This window comes from Antrostomus carolinensis, unplaced genomic scaffold, assembly GCF_000700745.2.
Source record: "Antrostomus carolinensis isolate BGI_N321 unplaced genomic scaffold, ASM70074v2 scaffold4960, whole genome shotgun sequence".
Taxonomy (NCBI): Eukaryota; Metazoa; Chordata; class Aves; order Caprimulgiformes; family Caprimulgidae; genus Antrostomus; species Antrostomus carolinensis.
In genome coordinates this window covers 1,885-26,168 of record NW_010287591.1, presented here as the reverse complement: position 1 = coordinate 26,168, position 24,284 = coordinate 1,885, and the positions used below count along the sequence as shown (strand labels likewise).

The following is a 24,284-nucleotide window of genomic DNA, read 5'->3' as shown; positions in this document are numbered from 1 at the left end:
AGTCCATAGATAAGTGACTACTGCGTAAAAGCCAACATGCTGCAGCTAGAGGGACTTTGATGAGATACGCGCTACTAAGCTCCTTAGGTGCTCTTAGCTTTTTCAAAGAGAACAGGTGTTTCAAAACTTGTGCAAAATGGTTTGATTGAATTCTAGTTTTGAACAACTGCATTGTTTGGGTTACTTAGTGTGTTCAGGGTCTATGTGACAGGGTGTGTGCACTTTTTAAAAAATTCATTTGCATAGCACCATGTTCACAGGATGCTGTAAGACTCTAGAGTATTTCCTATGTGAATATAGGTCTAATTTAGATTGCAAACATATGATGTTGCATCAGGGAACAATATAGTTCAACTCTTGAATGGTTAGCTTGGAAAGATAAAGTTTATAACACAGATCAAATTATGCAAATTTTGCATGCAATAAATGAAATGGACTCCAGATTTCCTTTTAAGAGGAGGATAGGGAATGATATGATTCTCCTTTTTTTTTTTTCCCCTAAAAATCAATTTCTGTGACACCTAGGGATACTTTCCATCATTTCCAATCTTTATTGTTTGTCTAATTGTTATAGTTTGTACATGTTAGAATAAAAGAAGTCATATAGCTTTTTAAAGTTAAAGTATTACAGGCTCTGCATCTGTATGTATCTGTGCAATGCTGTCCTCAGGACTGAAATGAACCCTCTAAACATTTCTATATCAGAAATAAAACATAACAGTGGACTCAAATAGGAAATAATTCTGAAAATGAAAACTAGCAGGAGAAGCTTCACAGGAAGTAATTATACAGAAAGAGATTATGATAATAACATATCCTCCAGGAATGGCATTTAGCAGTTATTTAACATTACTTTAGTCTAGCATAAATGAACAATTATTTGAGGAAGAAGAAGAAGAAGATCAAAACCTAGGCTTGAAATTGGAAAAAAATATTAAAATTATTGTGTTGTTCACAGTGTATTATTAGTTAAGTTCTGTTGAAGTTTGGTTTTATGAAGTAAAATATTTTACCTGTCTGAACCCGTAAACTCAAGCTCTGAGTGCCTCTTTCCTTCCTTTTGTATCCTCATGAATAACAGGCATGATCTCCCAACCCCACTGTGTCTTTTGTGAAACTTCTGTCTTCAGACAGGTGTCCAGTGTATACTAATCGGTTCTGTTGATGGAGGAGAAAGAATTGATTTTTGGAGAAAATATATCCTAAGCTAGGAGTGTGACTTGTCAGAGAAACAGGAATGTGATATTGCGCCAAACAGAACTGCAGGGGTCTTTGAAGATGAGACAAAAACTTTTGAATTTAATGTGTGTGGAAATAGGCAATGACTGAGAGTTTGGGGCAGAGGCTTTCCTAAATCTGTGAAATACAGAGAAACCATATTCTGTAACCTTCCTTTTAGGTGTAGGGTGGGTTTGAATTAGTCTAGTGTCATAGTCTGGTGTCAATAAAGTGAAATCAGCTTCTCGACATGTATTGCATTGACCTGCTGTCGAATTCAGCAAACTATTGAGCCCTGTCTCCCTTCAGGAGAGCTCAGGCAGGCTGTGCTGCACTGCCCAGCGGTCCCGTTTCTGCAGCAAGGCTTCCTCTGGTTTCAGAACCCCTTAAAACCACTCAGCGTGGGGGTCTTGCTTTACCATGTCTGCTCAGCCATCTGCCCAGGCTGACCAACCTCCACCACAACTGGCTGCAGCTAAAAGTGTTGGAAGAAAAAAGGCATGGAAGCAACCTGGTTTTAACCAGATTGTTTCCTTGGTCCATCTGATCTCAGTCCCCTGAGCAACACTGTCAGCATGGTGAGTAGGAGTACAAACTCAGGGCCTAGAGAAGGGCGAATGCTGCTGCTCTTGGGTGTCAGCCAGCACTTTGGTTAAAATAGTAATGAAACCACACCAAAATGGGTAAAAGTTAATGAAATTTTAAAATGTATGTCTTTTGAGTAGGGAAGTCTGAAGTGGTCCTGTCCTGTAATAATAAGTGTTAACTATCTCTGAAATTTTCATCAAAGAAGAGTTAACATGAAATGTTTGCAGTGCAGAAGGTTAGTTTTACTCTTTGTTATTTTTCCCTTTAAGTGTAAGCACTTTAGAAATGTCTTTTGTCAGTTTTTAGATGGTGTTAAAGGTGATAAGTATATCTTTATTTTTTTGAAAAAGTGGTTGGTTGAAATTAACTCGATTGTTACTTTTGGAGAATGTTATCCTCATCTGCTGAAGAAAATAAGATAAATGCACGTAGAGTAAGTGTCAAGAACATTACAACTCGCTGATGTGGCTGCCCATTCTTGGGCTGACCCTGTTTCTCAATCCAGCTGTGCAGAAGCTAATGGGAAGAGCAAGCTTTTGCAAAAATCGCCACCTTTCTGGGGACAAGCTGATAGTGGTTCTGCCCAAGGCATTGGTTAGTGAAGTTGGACTGTTAAGCAGAAGGCAAAGACAAAAAGAGGGGACAGTACCTTGGAGGTGACATGTCTTACACATCAGTTGTTCGTGTTGTAACCCAAATTGTTGGAAAAAGTGGTCTCAGTCTTCTCTGGACCTGGGTAATAGAAAGACAGCATCATGAGAAGCTGGTGAAGGTGCTGGAGAACAAGCCTCATGAGGAGCTGAAGGAACTGGGGTTCTTTAGCCTAGAGAAGGGGAGGCTGAGGGGAGACCTTATCACTCTCTACAACTACCTGAAAGGAGGTTGTAGCAAGGTGGGTGTGTGTCTTTTCTCTCAGGTAACTAGTGATAGGACAAGAGGAAATGGCCTTAAGTTGCACTAAGGGAGGTTCAGATTGGATATTAGGAAAAATTTCTTCACTGATACTCTACATATGAACTGGTCTACACAGGATAGCGATTTTTTTGTGAAACTGCCTATGTAAGTACATAGGGTTTAGAGTGCAATCTAAGCTCTTTATTAGGTGAGGTGGGTTTTTTCTGAGTAGACAGGAAAGTGCAGAAGAACAGCCTGGTGAAGATGAGTCCTAGCGTTATACGAAGTGATTGCAATGCCTGCTCTGAACACCTGGAAGCATTTGGTTTTTTCTGTTTTGGTATGTTATTGTGTCAAAGACCACAGATATCTTTGCTAATTGAAAGTTTGAGGTGCTGCTCTGGAGTACATGATTATAACAATAGGCACTCTTCTTCTCTTTTCTATTCTATTCTTTCCTTTTCTATTCTTTTCTTTTTCCCCTCCCTCCCCCATATTGAATTTAAAAAATACTTAAACTTAGGTAGAGATCTTCCTTACATTGCTGGCCTTGGAAATTGAAAGTCTTTTTGACACTTTGCTGTCCCAGTTCCCTTTTGCTGCTGTGTTATCAATGAGCTCCTTCTGTGTATGGTTTTCTCTGTGGTTCTCAGTGATGTTTGTCACATGACCTTCATGTACATCTCTTCCTGCACTACCATGTGTCAGTTCATGAAGATCCAGAGGTATCAAATGTTCAGGATTTTTAAAAATCAAGTAACAGGGGTTTTTTAGAACACCAAAATTTCTGGGACTTAAAGCTTTCAGGACAGCAATGTGGAGAGGTCCAGAGTATCATATGTAAATGATTTCACGTGGACTACAGTGTGACCTTCATGAAAAGTCAGACCCTTATGGGGAGCAAAGTTTACCTTGTGTAGTGCTTCTTGGTTTGTCTTGATTAGCATTTCTGAAACATGTTGTTCAGAGCTCTGCAGAAGTGGATTAGAATATTATGTGTGTGTTCTTAAGAAAATGAGGTCAGAAGTTTTTCCGTTTAGCTTGGTTTTTCAAATTGTATTAAAGACTTCATCACACAGAGCATGTTAATACTTTTATTTCTGATTTTTCTCGTAGCTGCAAGAGAATCCATCTGGTTAGAAAAAGAAGAGAGGGCCCGGCAACATTATGAAAAACACCTAGAGGAACGCAGAAAGAAACTAGAAGAGCAGAGATTAAAGGAGGAGAGAAGACGAGCTGCTGTAGAAGAAAAGCGAAGGCAGAGAATAGAAGAAGATAAGGTAAGAATAAATGCCATGAAAACACTTTTCAGCTTGCTTTTAACATAAGATCCTATACTATCAAACTTTTTGTTTAAGAGTTGATGGAAAGAATGCAACATAAGCCATGATCAGTAGGAGACAGCATGCAAAAGAGGATTTTAAGCCTTACTTGCACAGATACTGCTTCTTAAAGTGCCCTTTATGATTTAAATGCAGCTAAGTTGAGCATGTCTGGTTTACAGAGTATGGCACTGCACAAACTCATGCAGAAAAATACAAATTGGGTCAGGTTTGTGTGGTTATCTGTTATTTCTTAGCCATTCAGTATAAGGGTAGCTAAATATTAGTTGCCATAACAAAACCTTTAAGAAAGTATGTAATGAAATATACTCTGGGCTGATTTGTCTCATTTAAGCTGGGACCTACATGCACTGTGATCCTACGTGAGTCAGCTCATCCTTGTGGTTTTTTTGTTTCTCTCTCTCTCCCATGATTCTAGGATTTTATAGGTGGGAAGTAGCCCTAGGGTGCGCTTGTGTAGTGGCTGCCGTAACAGGGCCGCTTTTCTTTGCAGTTCTGCAGGTTTCAAACAGATCATACTCTTTCAAAATTACAGTTAATATTTTAACTTATTTATGGATTAATTACTGCTTAATCCTGTTCTAAGTTAGGATGGTTCATCTCAGTGTGTGTCATAGTAGGCAGCACATAAGCTTGAACACAACTCCAAGATGACTGCTCGGTTTTGTCCATGTGGAGGTTAGCAGGGTTTGATGAGATGATTAAGTTAAAAACCCAATAGTATCCAAACATATCATTGTTGTACTTAAGGAACGACATGAAGCTGTTGTACGTCGCACAATTGAGAGAAGCCAGAAGCCAAAACAAAGGCAAAACAGGTGGTCCTGGGGAGGAGCACTACATAACCGCATTAATAACACAGGTAAAGATGGAGGCTTGGTTTGCTAGCCAGTTTCCCTGTCCTGCCAGTTAACTGGAATTTACTTTTCTTCTGATAAAAGGAAGGATGACTCAGTGTACGCAGGTTTAAAGTCTTTGCTCTTAATCTTATTATTGCTAGCAATGGCATGTTTCTGACGTTCTTGTGTAGCAAAAAGAGAAATCTGAACAAAAGTTAAAACTTGTTTCAGGAGTTGACTAATCCTGTAACTATCTTGCTACAGCTTCTTGCTTCTGCTGCTTTGCTACTGTTTGTGTGTATGTGTGTGGGTGGGCTTGTACTGTGTCAATCTTGTGATATGAGGTACTATGTGCAAATGCTAAGTATCAAGGCTCAAAAAAGAGGTCTGGTGGAAGTGACCAAATACTGAGGCACAAGGAATAAAAATTGTTCTTTGTAATAAGCTATATGTACCTTGTAAAGATATTTTGGAACATAGAAATCCCTTGTTTTCCCCCCTAGAAAAAACTTAAAGGTGGGCAAATTAAGTTTAAGTTAATTTTAGCTATATGCTTTTTTCCCCAATTATCTTCTCCAACTTAATCTGCCAATCATTGATGTGTATATGCTCTGTTAAATATGACTCAAACCCAAAATAGAGAACTTACCCTTTATTTCTTTCACCAGAAAGTGGTACTTAGAATTCTTCTCTTCCTACTGTAATGTATGCATTTCAGTATGTCCAACTTTTCATCAAGGAGAAAAAAAAAGTTGAGAAAAGAATGCTCTGAAATCTTTGTCATATATAAGTTCAACAGTTATTTTTCATAAAAGATTACTTTTTTGCTTAGCTCTGTATAACTTATTTGAGTTTTATTTTCTTTACTGTGAAAAATCATTGTCTTGCATTCTGTCCCTAGGTTATTTTTTTGAGTCATCATTCACCTTTCTCGATTTAGCAGGCCTGGAGCACCACTTCAGATCTCTGGGTGGTGCTAGAAAACCTGGTACATAATTGCTGTGGTTTGTTGATTCCTTTTCTCATAGCTAGTTCTCAGGAAACGAGATCATCAGTAACTAAACCACCCTCATGTAGTTGCAATGCATGCTTAACATCATGCTGATAGATTAGAACTGTTGCTAGCACCAGATTTTTTTCTTTATTTTTTATTTTTACTATGGAGAGTTATTACTGGCTGACTCTAAAGATTTGGCACAATTCACTGAAATGAAGCATAATATCCTGTCTACTGGAATTCAAGGAGACCCAATTTGAATATTTTGGTCTCTTCTAAAATTCTTTTGGCATACTACATACACTCAGGATTCACAATTATTTTGCACATGAACACAGACGTATAACCACCTGCATGGGCTGATGTGTTGCTCATGGATATTTAAATTATTTTTTAGAACAAAGAAACCAGCAATCTTCTAGGCAGTGGATTGCAATTGGCCTGTTCTACATTTATAGAATTCCTATTGCCGACACCTACACACAAATCCTCATGCTGAATTTCATTAATTTAAATAATGTTCATAGACACAAGAGGCATGTTGATTGGCATGCCAAATACAAAAGGTGATTTTTCTTATTGTCATTTGTCACCTTCAGAAAGCTGTTTTATGTAGTACATCCTTTATGCCAAATGTAGAAACTTTTTTGCTGTACTGATAAACTATACATTTTCTCAGATGTAAATTAGATATAAGAGATTAAAATCCCCATCCCATTCCCAGAAACGTTGTTCTGACCAAGATCTGTGATGCACGAAGCCTGAGTATCCTGTCTCCAGTACTGACTCACATACAGCACTCTTCAATATACCCCATAGATCAATGTGAGATAATGTTGCTAGCCTGTAGAGGTCTTGTTCTTAGCTATAACATTTAGCTTTCTCCTTTTAAATCCCATTTATGAGTTTTATCCTCCTTCTATTACCCAGTTTGCTGGTTCTGTACCCTCACTGAGTCAACCTAACATTAGACAAAGTGAGAAGATAGTCACACGGGTAGGGAAGAATCTTTCTTTGCCCCAACCAGTTATGGTGAATCCTTTATGGTTCATACATCTGGGGAGAGTAAAGGTATTTTTCATGCACTGTATTTCTATGAACTTTTCTTTGTACATGGTGAGTTTACTTCAGTCTACTAGGTCAAAATGGGAAAATACAACGTTGCTGGTTTTGTCGTGAGTAAATAATTGCAGATAATATTTCAGCAACAGATCCTCCTTAATGTTGTCAGTGTCCTGATTTTGTGTCTGCTTCCAGAACGGTAGGTGGACATATTTTTGCACACACAGAATATGAATCATCAGAGTATTTAAGCATATGCTCAAGCCTCGTTGCATTTCAGCATGGCTGAATGCTTTGCTGAGTGGTGCTGCAGTTCGGTACATGCTAAAATGTAAGCAAAAGCAGAATTGACTCTCCCAGCATCTTCTGAATGTCAGATTTCCAGATTTTTTTATTTTTTTTTTTTTTTTTAGGAGAACAGAAAGCATATAACTGGCCTGTTCAGTTGATTCCTCCTCTTCTGCCATTGTTAGCAACCTTCATGTGACACACACATGTGCACAAAGTGTGCATGATCTGCATTCTTGAAATAACCATCGCCCCCTCTGTAGGGAGCAGATGCTGACTCTGCAGTGGTTGCACAGGCAAATGATATAATACAGCTCTAAAATGTACAGAACCTAAAAGCAAAAGAAAACCCTTTAGTGTTATATACCAAGCGTGTGCATTACAAGTAGTCTCTGGCCTTCCACAGATACTCAATTTCTTTACCTGCTGTGCTGTGTGCTGTTTTGGATTCACTGGCTACACCTTCATTCACAGCAGGTAGAAAACTACTCTGGTGGGAAGTTTAGCACTTATGCTTAACTACAGGATTTTTAACAAAATCTTTTCATTCCTTTTGTGCTTGCTCTTGCTTTCCTTGTGCACTAGTCTTCCCTTAATCTTTCAGCATTTTATTGTCACGACACTGACCTTCTGCCTCATAACAGTGCCCTGTCAAATGTAACCTTTTACTTAGGTGCTAAGGGTTTTTTATGATACCTTGGCATTTCCAAGCATGTTGGTCCTTTCCTGAAGCTTTCTACTCTAAGTCATGAGCACAGTTTTTCTGACAATATTGAAAGGAATGAGGAAATATCATCTTGTCTACTAGTATTCACTTTAGATCCTCCATTAAGCCCTTGGATTGCAACCTAACTGAATGATAACCAATTAACAGAACATTTTAGACATTTGAAACTTAAATGGTTTTGTGCCCAGTCTTTGAGTCACCTGTACAATGTTGTTTTGAAAGTTCTTGTGGTGGAATGACTTAGTCATGTTTTCCTCCTCCCACTAGTGAGCTAGGAACTAGCACTACTGCATGTGGGCTGTCAATTAGCATTATCTCCATTTGTTTTAGATCCAGACAGGCGATCTGTTTCAACAATGAACCTTTCGAAACATGTTGATCCAGTCATTAACAAGCGGCTCTCCTCCTCATCTGCAACATTACTAAATTCTCCAGACAGAGGTACAGTTTCAAATAAAAAAAATTAAAAAAAAAGGCAAGAAAGAATGTTCTATATTGATGTATTACTTTGCACATTAAACAAGCTTCTGAAGTCATTTTCTGTACTTCATCTAAGTGGGAATGAAAAGACTTCAAATGTGAAAAGTAAATGGTTGAACATTTTTTCCTGTGAGAAGAAATATATATTTCTTGGTTTTTTAAAACAAGAGAACTTACCTAAACAATCTCACTTTAGCAAATGATAAAAGCAGTGCTTCTGTCAGGTTTTTAGTAAATGAGGTACAACTATTGAGAAAGTACACCCCTCCATGGTGCATGCAATCATGTCTGATTTTTTTTTATTTGCATTAGGCCATTTTGTCATTGTTTTGTTTTCCTTTCTTCTTTGGTAGTAGTTCTTGAGTATCTAAGAACGTATTGCATGAAGCTTTCAAGCAGTTCTTTTATTAACATTTCTGATTATTTTTATTGAAGAAGTATGGGTGTTTTTCATATGGTCTGTTTATTGACTTTTTGTGTCCAGTTACTTTTCAAAGATTGCTTTATTTCAGTGTATGTTTTTGATGTTTACAGCACTGCACAAATGATAAACAATCAAGCTTTTAAAAATTAATGTAGCTGAATTGCTGCCTGAGTCTGAGGATTTATGAGGTTAAAGCATTGAGTTTGAATGAGTTTTATAAAAGAATGTCTCTTATATAACTTGGGCAAAGAGCTTTACAGAAAAGTACTTGGTAGGGACTTTTTCTCAGCTGCTGAGAATGAGAAGTTCTGTCACATTCCAATCTGGAAAAATGCATGTTTTCAAAACCAATTTCTAGAATGGAATTTCGGTTGTGTTGCAAAACTGATTGGTAGATGTTATTTACATGTCTTAACTAAGTGCCGTGTTTTATGTGCATGCTTGTACATGTGTATCTGGTTGATTTGATGAGCCATGTTAATCCTAGTAGGCTAACCTCATTGTAGAGACTGGTAACCTGCAAAAAATACAGCATTATAGTAGGAAAGAATTTATTCCAAAACCCTATTTTTTTTTCCTCTAAATGTTTAAATCAAGTCAGTTTTATTTGTATTAGCTTTTCAGGTATATATATTTTGTTCCAGATGGTTGCTATTTTTTGCCAGGGGATGCTTCTTAGAGGAAGGATCTTGCGGGGGTTGTGGGAGGGAACAGCAACAGGCATTAAATAATAAGCATAGTCTCTTATGGACTGTAACTCATTGTGTTATAGTTTCTGCCACCCATTTCAAATTCAGGAGAAGTTAAACTGAATAGTAGGCAGTGTAGTGGTGGGGAATGGGAAGGAATATGGAAGTGATGGCCATTTGACAAAAACTTTAAATGTTGAGGCATTCTTTTCTTGGTATTTTCATTAAAACAGCACAAAACACTTCTGGTCTCTTAGGCTTTTCACAGACTCTAAGACAGAAAGCAAATCCAAATGCTATAAATACTCCCTTTCTTGTGCAGTCATACACTTAAATCTGGTTGGGCATATATCTGAAGCAGTGCCACTGGTCTCCAGTGGCCTCAACATCTTAAGGCAAATGCTCAAAGGAAAAGTCTAGCTGTCTGCTCCGCATTTCATGTTCCAGAGGGCACACAATCACACTTTGTAATGCATACTTCCACCTGCAAAACAGCAAGCTGGAGATGAGGATGATAAGCTTACCCCAAGTGGCTTATAGCTGTCATCAAGAACATGTCTTCTGTTAAGCAGCACCATTTTACCTTTTGAAAGGCAGAGTTTGGTTTGGGTTTTTTTTTTTGCCTGGTAAAAGACAAAAGTTTTCATTAACCAATTGCCTAAAAGATTGGTTAATTCCAAGTATAGTATTGCTATATAGCTCTTTATCGCAGTTTTATAATTGGGCAGCTAGAGAAGGTTTCTCATTATGCTTTTATGTTAGTGGTACAAGTCAGAGTAGTTGAAACTGTAAGGAAACATGAATACACATATTCAAATGGAGAAAGCTGCTGCTGACCAATAAATTATGGTAATTATGCTCTTTAAGGAAGCTCAGCAAGTGGATGGTATTTTAGACAAGGTATGAGTTACACACTTTCTTATTTTTGAAAAGCAGAACTTGTACCATATTTATGTTCCTACTCCTCTCTGCAGTGCTTTTTCTTTCAAACAGGTGATAGTCTTGATGACTGCATGACTTTTGTCTGCCACTTTTATAGAAGAAATTCAGGAGTTCCAGTATTATTTCATGTTGAAAGAGAATCTAAGCATAGACTAGTCTTTCCCCATCTATTCCTCAGAATGTTTGTTGCTCTGTATGAGCAAACACCACTGCTAGCAGTAAGTCTCCTTCGTGGTGCTCATCAGGAGACCTGTTAAATCCCTGCCTCCCATCTGTTCCCAGAACTAATCAGATGCTGCTGTTTGCTTACTTGCAATTTATTCTGCTGCTGCTAAGACAACTTTGCAGTGTTCAGTTTGTCTATGCTGAAGACAAATGCAGATTATTATAATCAATTCGCTGTTCCCAGCTCCCTGGGACTTTGTGTGGTTTTCAGTTACAAGTTAGGATATAAAGATCTTTAGTCTGTTTAAACTAACCTGCTTGTAGCTGGGGAGAGGGGTACTTGCATCAGCAACCCTATCACAAATGTGTTTCCTGTATGGAAACAAGGAGCAAACAGTCCTAAGAGCAATAGCCTAGCCCAGCATGGGAACAAAAAATATTGTTTGCCCTGTCTGTTAGATGGTTTAAAGGACTAAATCTTGAAAACATCACCCTAAGGCACTAAAACAAAAAGAGCAAGAAAAAATATTTACCTCGTTGTTTCAAAGTCAGTCTTATTATTTTGTGATGCTGTTTGGTTTGTATTCAATTTGCTTCAGTGTGAATTGTACACCAAAGTTAAGTTGTTCAAAGCATTTAGGTGTTCTAATACTCTGGTACTTGGAACTCAACCAGGCAAAATCTTATTTGGCCGTTCTAGATTAATGGTGATGCAAATGACTGTTAGAATATGTATTGAAAGTGTTAAATATGCTGCTTTCGGGGAGCTGTGTGTTTTGAGAATTCAGTATGTGATGGCCTTGATCCACAAAGCCAAGGTGTATTTAAATGACCTCTGATCTAAACACATTTTAGAGATTTAGGGAGACTTTACTCCAAGCTCCTGACTAAAACTATTTTGACACCTCTGAATTAGGCCCATTGCTCTTATGGAGAAGAGAGTTTTTGCTGGTATCTCTTAGCTCACCGTTGGTATCAGCTGGCTTTCTCCCAAGCACCGCTGCCTCAGTGCTGTGGTTTGGATGCTGCGGGCAAATGATCGCTTCCAGCAGGTGATGTGGCTATAAGCTCCCCTGGGTTAGGGGTAAAGATGAGTATTAAACCCTACTCACCTTTAGGGCAAATGACATGGGATAGGTGAGACATGGCAATTTAGTGTTTTAAGTCATTGGTCTCTTAGCTGTGTCATCTTGAGACTACTTCATCTCTGGGGCCTCGTGTGTAGGGTTTGTGGCTGGCCCAGAGGGCCATATTACATTGTGACATTTAGTTATCAGCTGTTGGCAGCTGTACAGATGAACTCCAAGAAATTGATAGTGTATGTAGTACTGATTTATTGGTCTAAAATTTCAGAGGTTGCTTCCCAAAGTTGTATGATATTTGTGTTAAACTACTGTAGAAGAGTTTTTCTAGATTCATCCATACTCAGGCCTGTGATCCTCACCTAGTAAAGCCTGGGACAACAAAAAGAATGTGTTGCCTTACAACAGTAGCCTTAAACAGTGATCACACTGAGCATGGTGCCTGGAGAAGAAAGGAAGCAAAGATTTTATCACTATCGCATCCAGTTTAATGGTAGTTCTGTGATTTTTCATCATTGTTAAATTACAAGCTTAATGATAATGTGTGTGCTGTAATGGAGGTCTCTGTAGGGTATTTTGTGTCTCTGTATAATCTATACCAATGGAGAATGGAATTATTAATCACAAAGAGCTCTGGCAGTAATACATTGTGCTGTGTTTGAGAGTCCTATATTTCTATAGTAATGCCCCTTATTGGGTTAGTAGAATTTAGGGGAGCAATTTGAGAAGTGAAAAACAGCACTGAGGGTGGATTAGGCAATTGTATTTTCATAGGGTGAGGTTGAGATCAGTGCCTCTTTTCATGGGGCTCAGCATGGAGTAGATTAATAACATATTCAGAGTTTATGGCTATTAAAAGTGATGCATCTCGACCTTTAAAAATGCAAATTAATCTCAAGTTTATTACAGCCAGTCACTTCAGTGAATGTTTTAGAGACTGAGCCTCATAAATTCAAGCTGCAGTTTTGTTGTCATAAACACCAAAGTAAGGCAAATGAATGCTGAGATTTAAGAATATCTGATTTTATCTGCCATATAAAGATTATTGCTATGGTCTAAACTTACTATAATGAATTACTATGGAACTAGTTGGATGTTTTGTTTTGTGATGCTCTTTATAAAAAAATTCATTGCATCAGAGTATCAAAGAAACATCTAGTTCAATATAAAATATAACTTGTGGGGCTCTTTTGTTTAGTACTTCACTGCGAACAACATATTTTAAACAAAGAAATTTTACAAGGCAAAAGGAATATATTGACAAGCTAAATTTGCATTAGGCAATACTGGGAAAAGCAAGGTAAGGGAGTGATTGCAGCCAAGTCAATGTGTAATTTATTTTCAGAACAGACTAACAGTGCAAAAAATTTTCTCTTGTTACTGTTCTAAATTGAAAATTATCATTAGCAGGGTTTTTTTGACAGAATTAATGATCAAATGTACTTACTGTATTCTGTGGCTTCGTGTATTACTGAGACAACCATAGCTGCTGAGCTTGGTATCTGCAGTTGAGGTGCACAGTGACTTTTTGCAATGCTTTGATAAAACCTCTCTCTGACACAATTCTCTGTATAGTAGTAACGACCTTCTTTGGTTTGTTTTTCTAGTTAGGCTAGCAGAGTGTGGAAGGTGTTTTAGTAACTGGCCTTTTTTGTAACTCGAAGACTATACACCTTATGTGCAGAAAGAGCTTGGGACACAAACATCTCTGTCAAAGTCTATATTGAGGAGTGGCAACTGGTCTCCTAGTACAGAAGTTATCTTATCATTTCTAATAGGGAATGTGGCACGTGTGCAAAGTATCACTATTAATTTGATAACAATTTGCCATAATGCCACAGACAGTAACACAAATTGAATGTTCAGATATACATGTTCCTATAGGAATTCCTCTACTAAAATAGAATAAGAATAAAATGCAAAACACTGAACAATTGTATGCTTTTGATCTCTAAAGGACAGTGTCAAGCTTTTAATATCATGTAGTAGTGAGGAGATAATACTAATACTTTGTACTTATTTATGAAGCATTTCAACTAACATCTTGCTTGTATGGTGCACGTTCAGCTCGCCGTCTACAGCTCAGTCCATGGGAGAGCAGCATCGTTAGCAGGCTTCTGACGCCCACTCACTCATTTCTGGCCCGAAGTAAAAGCACAGCTGCACTGTCTGGAGATGCAGGTAAACCTTTAAGAACAGAGACTTCATGTCTCAGCCGCTTATTTTTCCGGATTTCCTGTGGGATGTTGTAAAGTTCTAACTATGAGTGTATGTTAGCATCGCAGAATGAGTTTGTATGTCCGTGATTACACTGCCTGACAGCATGAAAGCTTGTTTGTACACTTGTTCGCTATGCCTCTTTCTCTTTCTCCCACCACCTCTTTGTTTCTTTTGCCTCATCATCAGTGCAGAGAATGAAAACAACATACACAGGGTAACAACGTCACGCTGCCCGTGGCTGTGCAAAGACGTGCTCACAACGCTCTAAAGAGCTGATTCAGCGCACCCACTGCTAATGTTGTGAGCTGCAAAAAATAGTTTCGCTGTGTACCAGGGCACTTCCCATATGGAACATGTTAGACTTGCAAGAAAGGTAGGCCCTGCTTGCAGTGGATTTAGTACATGGGAAGTTAAATGCACAGGTTTAGTGAGGTTACCATAATTGTCAGGTTCTCTGCCAACCCCAGAACAGCTCTCTGATGTACTACTGAGGGGAAAATTAACATGCAGAAATGTGAAAATATTGCCAGGAAGTAACTCAAAGCCCAGGCAAAACTGTATTCCAAAGACAACCAGGTCATACTTGATTATCATGTGTGTTAGGCAGGTGACAGCTGCCTCTTCTTTTATTTTAAGATTTTTTTTATGTTCATGCACTCAGGACTGTACCATTACAATAATTTGTTGCTGCCCATGCTGAATGTCTAAGTCTAGGCAGGTCTTTCCTGTCTGATATGGACAGGTTTTTTAATTCTAATTAAAGGATGTAGAAGGTAAGAAGGAATAGAGATCTGCTAAGATTACTTTTAAAGAAGCTTTTGCTTAAGAACTCTTATAACTAATTAGGCTGCAGTACATTTCCACAAGGGTAGTGGTGTAGGACCAAAAATGTGGATGATATTCTGCAAACAGTTGAATTACAAGTACAAAATTCCTTTCCACGCTTCACAAACAACAACTTATAAAATGAATATTTAATGTCATCTACCAAGCTGGATATTGGAAATTCAGCTCTTCATTAGGGAATAGTTGAGAAAGCAGTGATGTAATTTCGTAAGCAGTTACTTTGCTGGAGCAAGCATAAAGATTTTTTGTGTCTGCTATTGTTTATGCTGCAACAAGCTCTTAACTGAGTGGAATGTTGAGAAACACTGCAAATAGCAGGAATTACTGATTTGTCAGTCATCAGTCTGAGGTAATTCCCCTGAAATGCCTTCCCTATGCTAATTGGAATTGTACCACCCAGAAGAATAATCCAACTGCTGGTTGTTTTCCAGGTATTATTCTCTAGGAGCAATAACTGCAGTCCCTTCATGCAGGACACTTCCTGGAGATTAATGATAAGGTGGTGGTAATGGCTCACAGCTGTGCTCTAAGCGCTCAGCTCATCCCTGCCTGTCATTATTCCCTAGAAAATTACCCTGCCCTTTGGCTGTAAAGGTAAATTACAATGCAAAAAATCAAAATAAAATTAAATATGGATTAACGTCCTTAAATTTTAAGTGAGCTATTAGGGACGTCCAGCAGAAGTGTACATCTGGATCTTTTAAAAATAAACCTCCAAAACCAAAATGTTTTAAAAATAACTCTCTAAAAGCTCATCTGAATAGGTGTAATCCTGTCGGTACAGGATTCACTGGGAGTGCTTTCTAAAGCATTATTTGTCAATATTGCAAATGAAAATGTACTGCTTGTCTTTTAATACTTATGATGTCATCCTTGGCGGTAACATCAGATAATCAGGGTGCAGCAAGAGAATTGATTCACAGAGGGTGGGAACCACATAAATTATAAGCTGTTTAAAACATACAGTGTGCCACTGGCTCCTATCTGGTTTAGGTACACCCAACTTCCCCCCCAAAAAATACCCAACCACAAACAAAACCCCCTGTTTTCTTGTTTCTTGATTTTTTTTTTTTTTAAGTCGGTCATCTTATAATACCTCATTAAACATAAATCCCTACAAATGATAAGATAAGCATGAGTGCCCTTGCTGTAACCCTTGCATGAGATTCTCTTTATGAATAAAGTTAATCTCAGTGCAGGACAATTGGTAGCGTTAGTGTTGTTAAGTCTGTGAGCTCTTCCTGTAACAGCAGCTCTACTGTTGTAAGACTGGAATAATTAAGTGTGTGTAGAACTGCATTCTTTCAAGTGTGCTCAGACAGGGATCTACAGGCAAGAAATGTTGGGGTTTTTACCAAGGAAAATGAGGATGTCATTATCTTTGCCTTATGCTAAGACTACATTAAATGACCAGCAAAGACAAACAGGAGCAAACAAATGAAACTCTGCAGTAATAACATAGTTTTCCCCACTCTTCTCCTTGAGTTAAATCGAGATAAAGTCCGAGAATACTTTGCTGCAAGAAGTTCCCCACGATACATTTTGCAGTGTTACAATTCTCTTTGAACATGTAACCAGAACACTGTCTACCTGATAACCTGCCATTGGCAGGAGATCTTTTGGTAATAGCCTTTGTCCTTGTGCAAACCAAGGAAAACTGCTGTCCTGGTTACTCATACAAACATTAATTTCCAAGTTGATTTATTGTCATTAGCCTGCTTTTTGTAATGTGTAAAATAGTTTGCTGTCATGAATGTGAGCTGTCAGCTGTTATTCTAGCATTATCAAGAAATATTAGAAGTTCTTAAATGGATGGGCTTCAAATATTCCCAAAAGAAGGACTTTTAAAAACATATCACTTGCTAAAAATTGTAGACGGCAGTTTAATTGATTTGCTAGATGAAACTGTTTTTATTGTTAATGTGTTTTGATCTTTGTGTGTATGTCTCCTTTTATTTTCTTCTGCTTCCAAGACCAATTAATAGGCATTCTGATTTTAGTTTGACTGTTTTCTATTCCAAATGTATTTGAAACTCATGTCAATGGATATGCTAAACTAGTCAGTCAGACCAGCCATTGTGTCCACTGCTTTTTCAGAACCATCAGTTGTATAAAAACAGAAAAACATTGTTACTTTCTACTACCCAGTTATATGGCATTCTTCTTAATTTGTTGAAAAGAAATTACTAGTTTACAAATGGAAAAGTACATGAGTGTCTATTGAAATTGTATCATTACTATATGTGTGGCTAAGCTAACGTATCAAATGATGGTTCTGACTTGAGAATTAGTCATTCCTCTGTGTATTAATACCTTCTTTCTTTTCTGTCTTTCTCTGTTGTTTCTGTTCCTGCTGGCTTTCCTCTGTCACTTCTCCAATGCTGCTCTGTAATTAAAATTAATAAATAACAAAACCAACCAACACCGTAGTTATCCCCATTTGTCCCCGTTCAGCATCTTGCAGCCCCATCAGTCCTCTGTCCTACAAGGCCATGAACTGTAGGAATCCAGGAGACCGAGCAAAACTTTATGCCTCTACTGATGCTGTTGGACGCAGGAGAACAACACATCTTGCAGGGGTAAGCGTGTGCCAGTTGTACGTGAGCTAGCATCTCATGCCATGACCACCTGATTTTGTTGCTTATTAGGACAGGAATAGTTGGAAGGCTATTTGTCTAAGCCTGTCATCCCCTCTGTGTGCTGTCTCTGTCCCCTCCAATTTGTTTCATAGTTGACTGGATTTTAAATTAAATATTATGTGGTGATGTGGCCTGATTATGCACTAAAGAATCGGCGTGGAAAAATGCCCGTGTTTGCAGAGTGACTGCCTTAGATTCTCACGAGGCAAAGAGGCAGTCAGAGTGTGTGCCCTCTTCTCAAGAGGATTCTTTGCTGCCTTTTAAAGCCCAAGTTAGTGTTGCAGCTTTTCTTTCAGTGAGGAGTCTGTTTTTCCCAGAAATCTGTTTTCACGAAGCCTGTAGAACTTTATACTTTCTGAGGCCTCTAGCACATTCAGCTGAGCCTCTGGGATAGAGGTGAAGGCATGCACTCGCACATGCCCACGTACAGAAGCACATGAGCATTGTTACTTCAGCTTTACTTTCCTAGGAGGCCAGGCCAGTGAACTTTCCATCACTGAGAAGGAAGAGGTTGGTTTAGGAGCATGGTTTGTAAGTGAGGCTCCCTGCAGATCATGTGTTCATTCTGAATTATTTGGCAGCAGCACTGTTACTGATCTGAGCTTTCAGGAAAAATCAGAACAGTGTGATACAGGCAGACCGAATTCATGTTGACTGTGCTCCAAGCCAACAGGATGCAGTCAGCTGCAGTTCAGATATCATTTGCTGAAACTGAAGCAGTTTTATTTTTCCTTGTACCCTCAGCCTGAGTTTGCTTAGAGTGTGAGAAGAGTGAAGTCATCTCTGCAAATTATTATATAGGAGGTGCTTGCATTTTCATTTGGCCTGATGGGCAAAATATCAAGAGGCAGTGCTGCTACCGGCATCCTTGTTGGACGCAGTGTTAGTGAAAGTCATGAATCATACCCAGTACTTAATCTTTCAGGCAGATGGTAGTATATTGAAGTTTAAGTTAAGGCGCAGCATTGGGATTTATCCGTAGTAAAATCTCATAGTATGTGCATAGCGCTTTGCAATCTCAGGGCTATCAATTTAGCACATCTTGGGTCTTTCTCATTGCAAGTGTTTTGGGGTTTGGTTTGGTAGGTTTTTGTTTTCGTTCTTTTTGTTGTTGTTGTTTGGTTGGTTTTGTTTTTCTTTTTTTTTTTTCAATTAAAAAGAAGAAAGGTTGATACATTTTAGTGGAGGAAACAATGTAAAAATGTTGTTAATACAAAATGACTGAGTTGAGCTGTTTTCAGTAGCCTGTGGTGTGGAGAATCTTTTATTCTCCTCTAAACTTTTATAGGAATTCAGTTTTTTACTGATATTAAGAAAAAAATTCTAATATTCTATTTTTGAGACTAATGAAACAGATCCAGTATAGAGAGTTATTGCTAGCAAGCAAAAATTCTTCTTCATTGTAATGCGTTTATTCTGGCTGTGTATGTGTTGATAACTCAGGTGATTATCATAATATTAATCAGTAGATATCTGGTAAATTATACTGGCAAAGAGCTGACTAATTACTCTTGAGTAATGACTTCAGAATTGAGACTATCTGTTGCTAATATTAAGTTATGGTTTTGGCAATTTAAAATAACTAATTTTAACTGTAATGACAAAAAAAATCCTCTTGGATTTATGAAGATTAACAAAGGGTTCAGTTTTTCTTTTCCAGCTGTTAACTTGGTTTTCAGTTCAGGAGATGAGCATTGCAGAGCTCTCAGCTCATGAGGTTCTAGAACAGTGTGGTGCACATGCTGCAGGGGTTGTGCTTAAGCCCCAGCCAAGGCGGTGAGTGGCAGTCCCTCTGCATCACATTGACTGAGTAGCAGCTCAGTGTGCTTTCCAGTATTCCTATTCTTCAGACTCCCAGAGTCTGAGCTCATTATTCCAAAACCCTGAAATTTTTCATCTGGAGTTTAACGGAGGAATTCTATAGATGCCTAAATTCTGATATATTATTTTAAGCCAATAGTTCTGTTAATACAAACCAGAGCTGTAACAGAAGTATTTTTAAGAATAAAATCCTGAGATGAGAAATAAAGAAGGAAAAGGAGGAAATCAATACCATGTATAAGAATCAATGGCAAAAAAGTATGGAATCAGCCAAGAAAAAAAGAATAGGATAACTGTTGTACTACATTCAAGGGATTTGATGACACCTGTGGTGTTCACATATAAGCATGTAAGCAAAAAGCTTGTGCTATATGGAGACTGTGACTAAGTGTGAGCCTAGGGGAGTGTGTGTGTGTTGGAGGGAGTGTTTTGTTCTTTCTTCAAATGGTATCCAGGGTTTATGGGGAGTAGGAGGAGGTACTGTGGGGCAATCAGCAAAGATCTAACCTTACAAAGTAATTTTTGGCCTGTGTAAAAATAAGACTATGCAAATTAACCCATTTGTGTTTTAAAACAGTAGAGTGATTTAGAAGGATTATTGTGTCATAAAATCTGCATTTGACAAAAAATAGTGCCAGATAATGGAAGCTATACTAATGAGCTTGTTAAACAGGCTGTAGAAACTACTGACTCAGCACTGCTTTTTCTTAGCCTCTCAGTCATTCATCCTTAACTGAGCTTGCTTTGCTTTCTTTAGCCGTGTGAACTCTGGCTTGACTTTGTCTTTTTGTTTGCTGAACTCTAGTCTGACAAAAAAGAAAAGGAGAGAGACCATTTGTCATCCAGCTTCTCAGCCAGCTTTAAAGGAGGTCATTTTTCTTCCAACCCCAAAGCTAGATCACCAGCTCCCTCTCCAGTCTGGTAAGCCAAGTACACACTTAGCTGGAGGTTGAGCTATAGGCAGCTCTGTTGTTCTGTTAATTAAATGTGAAACAGTGCAAACTTATTTGGTGATGTGGATGTTTTCTCTCTGCAACAAGGGAAAGACAGTCCTGTTTTTTAGAAAAATATTACTACTGCTTTGAGGAAGGGGAAGAAGGATGAAGTTACCTGGTTTCTTTCCTCTTGGCTGGGCTCAGTACTCACACATCTGGAGAGCTGCAAAGAGAAGCATTTTGCATGAAAGATAATCAGTTGCTCCAGCAGTCCTGCTTGATAGCAGAGAAATAGAGAAGTTGTTTTATTCTCAGCTATTGTAGTTGTAGAGTGATATGTAGGTGGTGTCCAGGAGAGAAAGTCTGATAGTGATTGTCACTCTTTGTGGTTACACAGGCACGCGTCAAAGTCTTTGCCTTTTTTGCCTGGCACATCCAAGCAGATAACTTCCCCACCTGGTTCCTCCAAAGTTTCCTCTGCTCAGGCACGTCCTCCTTCTCCTGGCAATATCCGGCCAGTCAAAAAAGAGATTAAACCAGAGAGTGAGAAGAAAAGACCAGAAAAGGAGGCTGAAAAGGCCAATGAGAAGAAGACAGAAGAGAGAAAAGGAACTTCAGCAGGTGCTGGAGAATCTGCAAGTCAGGAAGAGCTTGCTGTCCAGGCAGAGCTAGCTCAAGGTAAGGAGAAATCCTCCTTTATGTTAAGGAATGTCTGAGAGTCTCTTATGTTCTTCCCTCTCTTTCTCTGAAACAACGTAGGGTTCAATAGTTTTCTATCAAGTGTTAATCTAAATTCTTCAGAATATTCCTGCAGATGTATGTTCATTATGAGGAAAATGTGAGCAGTCTGAAGCCCTCCTGCTTGTAACAGTCAAAACAACACATTAGACCTGCCTCACATGGTGTGGCTTCACTGCCTTCTTCTCTGCCCTTTTGTCCCTCGCATCACAACACAGCTTCTTTTCAAACTGTTGAAGTAGAATAATAATGATTTGAAGACTAATGGTACAGGAAGCCATCACATAAGGTAGCGTGAGCAGTGGGAATGTCCAGCTCTTCAGGACACTCAGTATAGTTGTGCTAATAACACTACCAGCTTACCTGTAATATTGCAAGAGTACCACATCATGGGAGAGATTAGCAGGATAAAGTGGAATGCAGAGAAGAATGCAGGAGAAGATTAAAGAGGAATAGGCAGAATTTTTCAGGGAAAATGAGTTATTTAAAAAAAAAAACCCAAGCCAACAACCCAACAAACAAGCAAACGAAAAACCCCCACACCAAACCACACCAACCTTGAAAAGCAGCAAGGCAGAAAATGATATACCTACAAAAAAAGCCAAAACCAAAACCAAAAACAAAAAAACACCAAGTGTAGGAAGAGCAAAAGGTAAATCTGAAAATGAAAAATGTAAGTTTATTCTAGCAGACATTTTAGTCCATTGTAAATATGGCATAAACTGTCTGTCTCCCAGATGGGATAGAATGGCCATTGTGACCACTGGGATTCCCAAGACAAGTTACTTAGGATTTTGAATTCAAAATTAATAGATTCCTCTGTGATTGTCCTTCAGAAAAGAGTTTTAAGTATTAATAATCCTGCATTTAACTGCAAGATATGTAGTTGGGGGTTGTTGTCCTGCAAGACGACCTGATGTGATTTGCTTTCTTTTTTTCTGATAAGTTCTGTTAGAGTAATCACAGTCTGATACCCAGGTTCTACCACATAAGGTCCAACCCCACAAAAAGCTAGAGATCTACAATAATAAACAGATGCATCTATTGGCCATGGGCATGTCAAGAAGATACAATTGCCATGTTAGCATGGGTTTTCACTGCTCTTCTGATAACCTTCAGGCCTTTAACCTGTCTGGCTCAGCTACCTGCTAGCTGTGTAATCACAGGAGCCAGGAGATCAGCAGGTAATGATCACTGATGGAGCTATTCAAGCTTTTGCAGGCAAATCTCGCATGACTTCACTAATACCAATGAAGTTTTAAAGGTATTTTGGGTGTACCTGCACAAGCTATTGTCATTTTTTCTGACAGCAGGGCAGGTGTGCATTAAACAGGCTACTTGTTACACTGCTAGCTTCAGCACCTGAGGCGAGAAGTGTGCCCCAACCAGCAAAAAGCTGTGCTCCCTTCAGGAGTGACAGCCCTGCCTTGATCCACATTAGTAAATTAAAAAGGTCCAAGGTGTGAGAACTCTGTCATTTATACTGTTTAGCTATTACAAAGGCTCTCTCATATGTTTCTGATCCAGGTTGTAATTGCAGCCCCACATTTTCTTATCTTCTGTCACTAAGGCTACTAAGAGCATAGCTCTGAAGGGCTCCCAACCTTTAGAGTGATCACATTACTTACCTTTTTATATTTGACCATCCCAGAATTTTCAGAGCTCCCAGCTACATCTTGGAGGTTAGCCCAGGCCTGGACTGTTCCCTGGCAGTGGACGGAATACCTGTTTTGGTAATGTGAGAGAATAGTGTTCCAGCTGAGGCTAAACGGTGCCAGCCCACCTCGGGGCTAAAGAACTGGCCCTGGCACTCTTTAAATTACTGGTGTATATGTGTCATTTGAATTCAAGGTGAAAGCCCTGAAGCAGTTATAGAAAGACTTGCATAGTTTTCACTTGATAGAAGAAGAGAGCAGGGGAGGTCAGCAGATGTGAGCATTCAGCACAGAGAAAGCAGATGAATTTGTATTTGCATACGTGATTAGGTGCAGGAAGGGGGAATTAGGGAGGAAAATCTTCTTGGGAGTTGTTAGTGAGGTGAGGAAAATGCTGTAACATCCCAAAGGGTGGTTAGAAATGTAGATTTAAAATAATCTTCTGTCTGTTCCTGATGACTTATTTGACATGTATCTTCCCAGGATTGGAATCTGAATCCATTGACAGTTCAAAGTCTTCCCTATCCACACTTGTCTGCATTATCAGATGTGATTACCCTGGGAATGCTTCCTTCAGCTAGTTTGTGTGTTGGTAATGGTCCCTGGCCTCTAGCGAAAACGTGCAGTTGAGACACTCTGTACCTGTCCTAGAGAATGCCAGGCAAACTTACAGAAACGTCAGCTGGTGTTTTACTTGAGAAAAACCTGTAACACCTTCTCCAATAGGTGGCCAAGGCTAGTCCTGGATAAAGAATTTATATGAAGGCATTATTAATATTTGAACACAAGCCAGAGTTCACTAATAGTGGCAATGCTTGTTAAGAAGCTGTGTTCTGGTCCCACGAGTTATCTCAGTTTGGAGTAACTGCAAAACCCTACCCTTCTTGTAGATCACTTCAGACAGTTGATGTTTGAGATTACCAAGTCACCAAGAGTGACTGGCCTATCACCAAAAAGTTTGGCTCTATTCTTCAGATGTAGACTATCAGACAGAAGAAAGTATAATATCACAATATTTCGCTTCTACTCTCCAAATAGAATTGGGCAAACTTAAGAAATGTGATGATAGGGGCTTGCTGAGTCTGCATAACTCCTGTTGATCACCCATCAGCGTTTATTTTTCAGACAGGAAAGTTAGCTTAACCTTTCAACTGCAGCTGCTTTCACATATCCTGTAAAAACAGACTTCCCTTAAGGAATATGAACCCCTAGCATCTAGAAATTTCTTCCTCCTCTGAATCAATTATAAAACCATGTAAGCTTGGAAATATTTTACAGAATATTTAAAACTATTTTCTGTTCCTTTCCAGAGAGTGTAATCTTGGCTACTGTATCTGTACAAACTAGTTTTCCTTCCCATCTGTTTCAGCAGCCAGCCCATCCCTACCGCCTGCTCCACCAGCTCTTTCTCCAGCCCCCACAAAGACCTCTGCAGGTACAACTGACCCTGAAGAAGCAACAAGGCTGCTGACTGAGAAGAGGCGCCTTGCCCGTGAGCAGCGGGAACGGGAGGAGCAAGAAAGGAGGGAGAGAGAAGAGCTTGAAAGGTAATTCTAGACCTCTGCAGTAGAGAAGACATGTTTTTAGCAGGCTCCTAGCAGCTTCTTGTGTATATTCTGCTGTTATATTGTTATATGTGAGGCACAGTACTGAAGTGCAGGAGGCATGAGTTTCTCCTGAAGAAAAATTTTC

The 24,284-nt window shown here is 38.9% G+C and overlaps 1 protein-coding gene across 1 annotated transcript in view; it reads left to right on the top strand.

Annotated features, from left to right (window-relative positions):
• LOC104521399 (ensconsin) overlaps positions 1 to 24,139 on the top strand; it is a gene marked incomplete at its 3' end in the record, with an annotated part of 34,258 nt that extends 10,119 nt beyond the window's left edge. Inside the window, exons 3-10 of the mRNA XM_010163384.1 lie at positions 3,817 to 3,980; positions 4,794 to 4,905; positions 8,287 to 8,397; positions 13,806 to 13,919; positions 17,259 to 17,383; positions 20,070 to 20,185; positions 20,597 to 20,877; positions 23,962 to 24,139. Of these exons, the coding sequence (XP_010161686.1) occupies positions 3,817 to 3,980; positions 4,794 to 4,905; positions 8,287 to 8,397; positions 13,806 to 13,919; positions 17,259 to 17,383; positions 20,070 to 20,185; positions 20,597 to 20,877; positions 23,962 to 24,139 (1,201 nt within the window). The remainder of the gene's footprint in view (positions 1 to 3,816; positions 3,981 to 4,793; positions 4,906 to 8,286; positions 8,398 to 13,805; positions 13,920 to 17,258; positions 17,384 to 20,069; positions 20,186 to 20,596; positions 20,878 to 23,961) is intronic.
• Between the last annotated feature and the right edge of the window lie 145 nt (positions 24,140 to 24,284).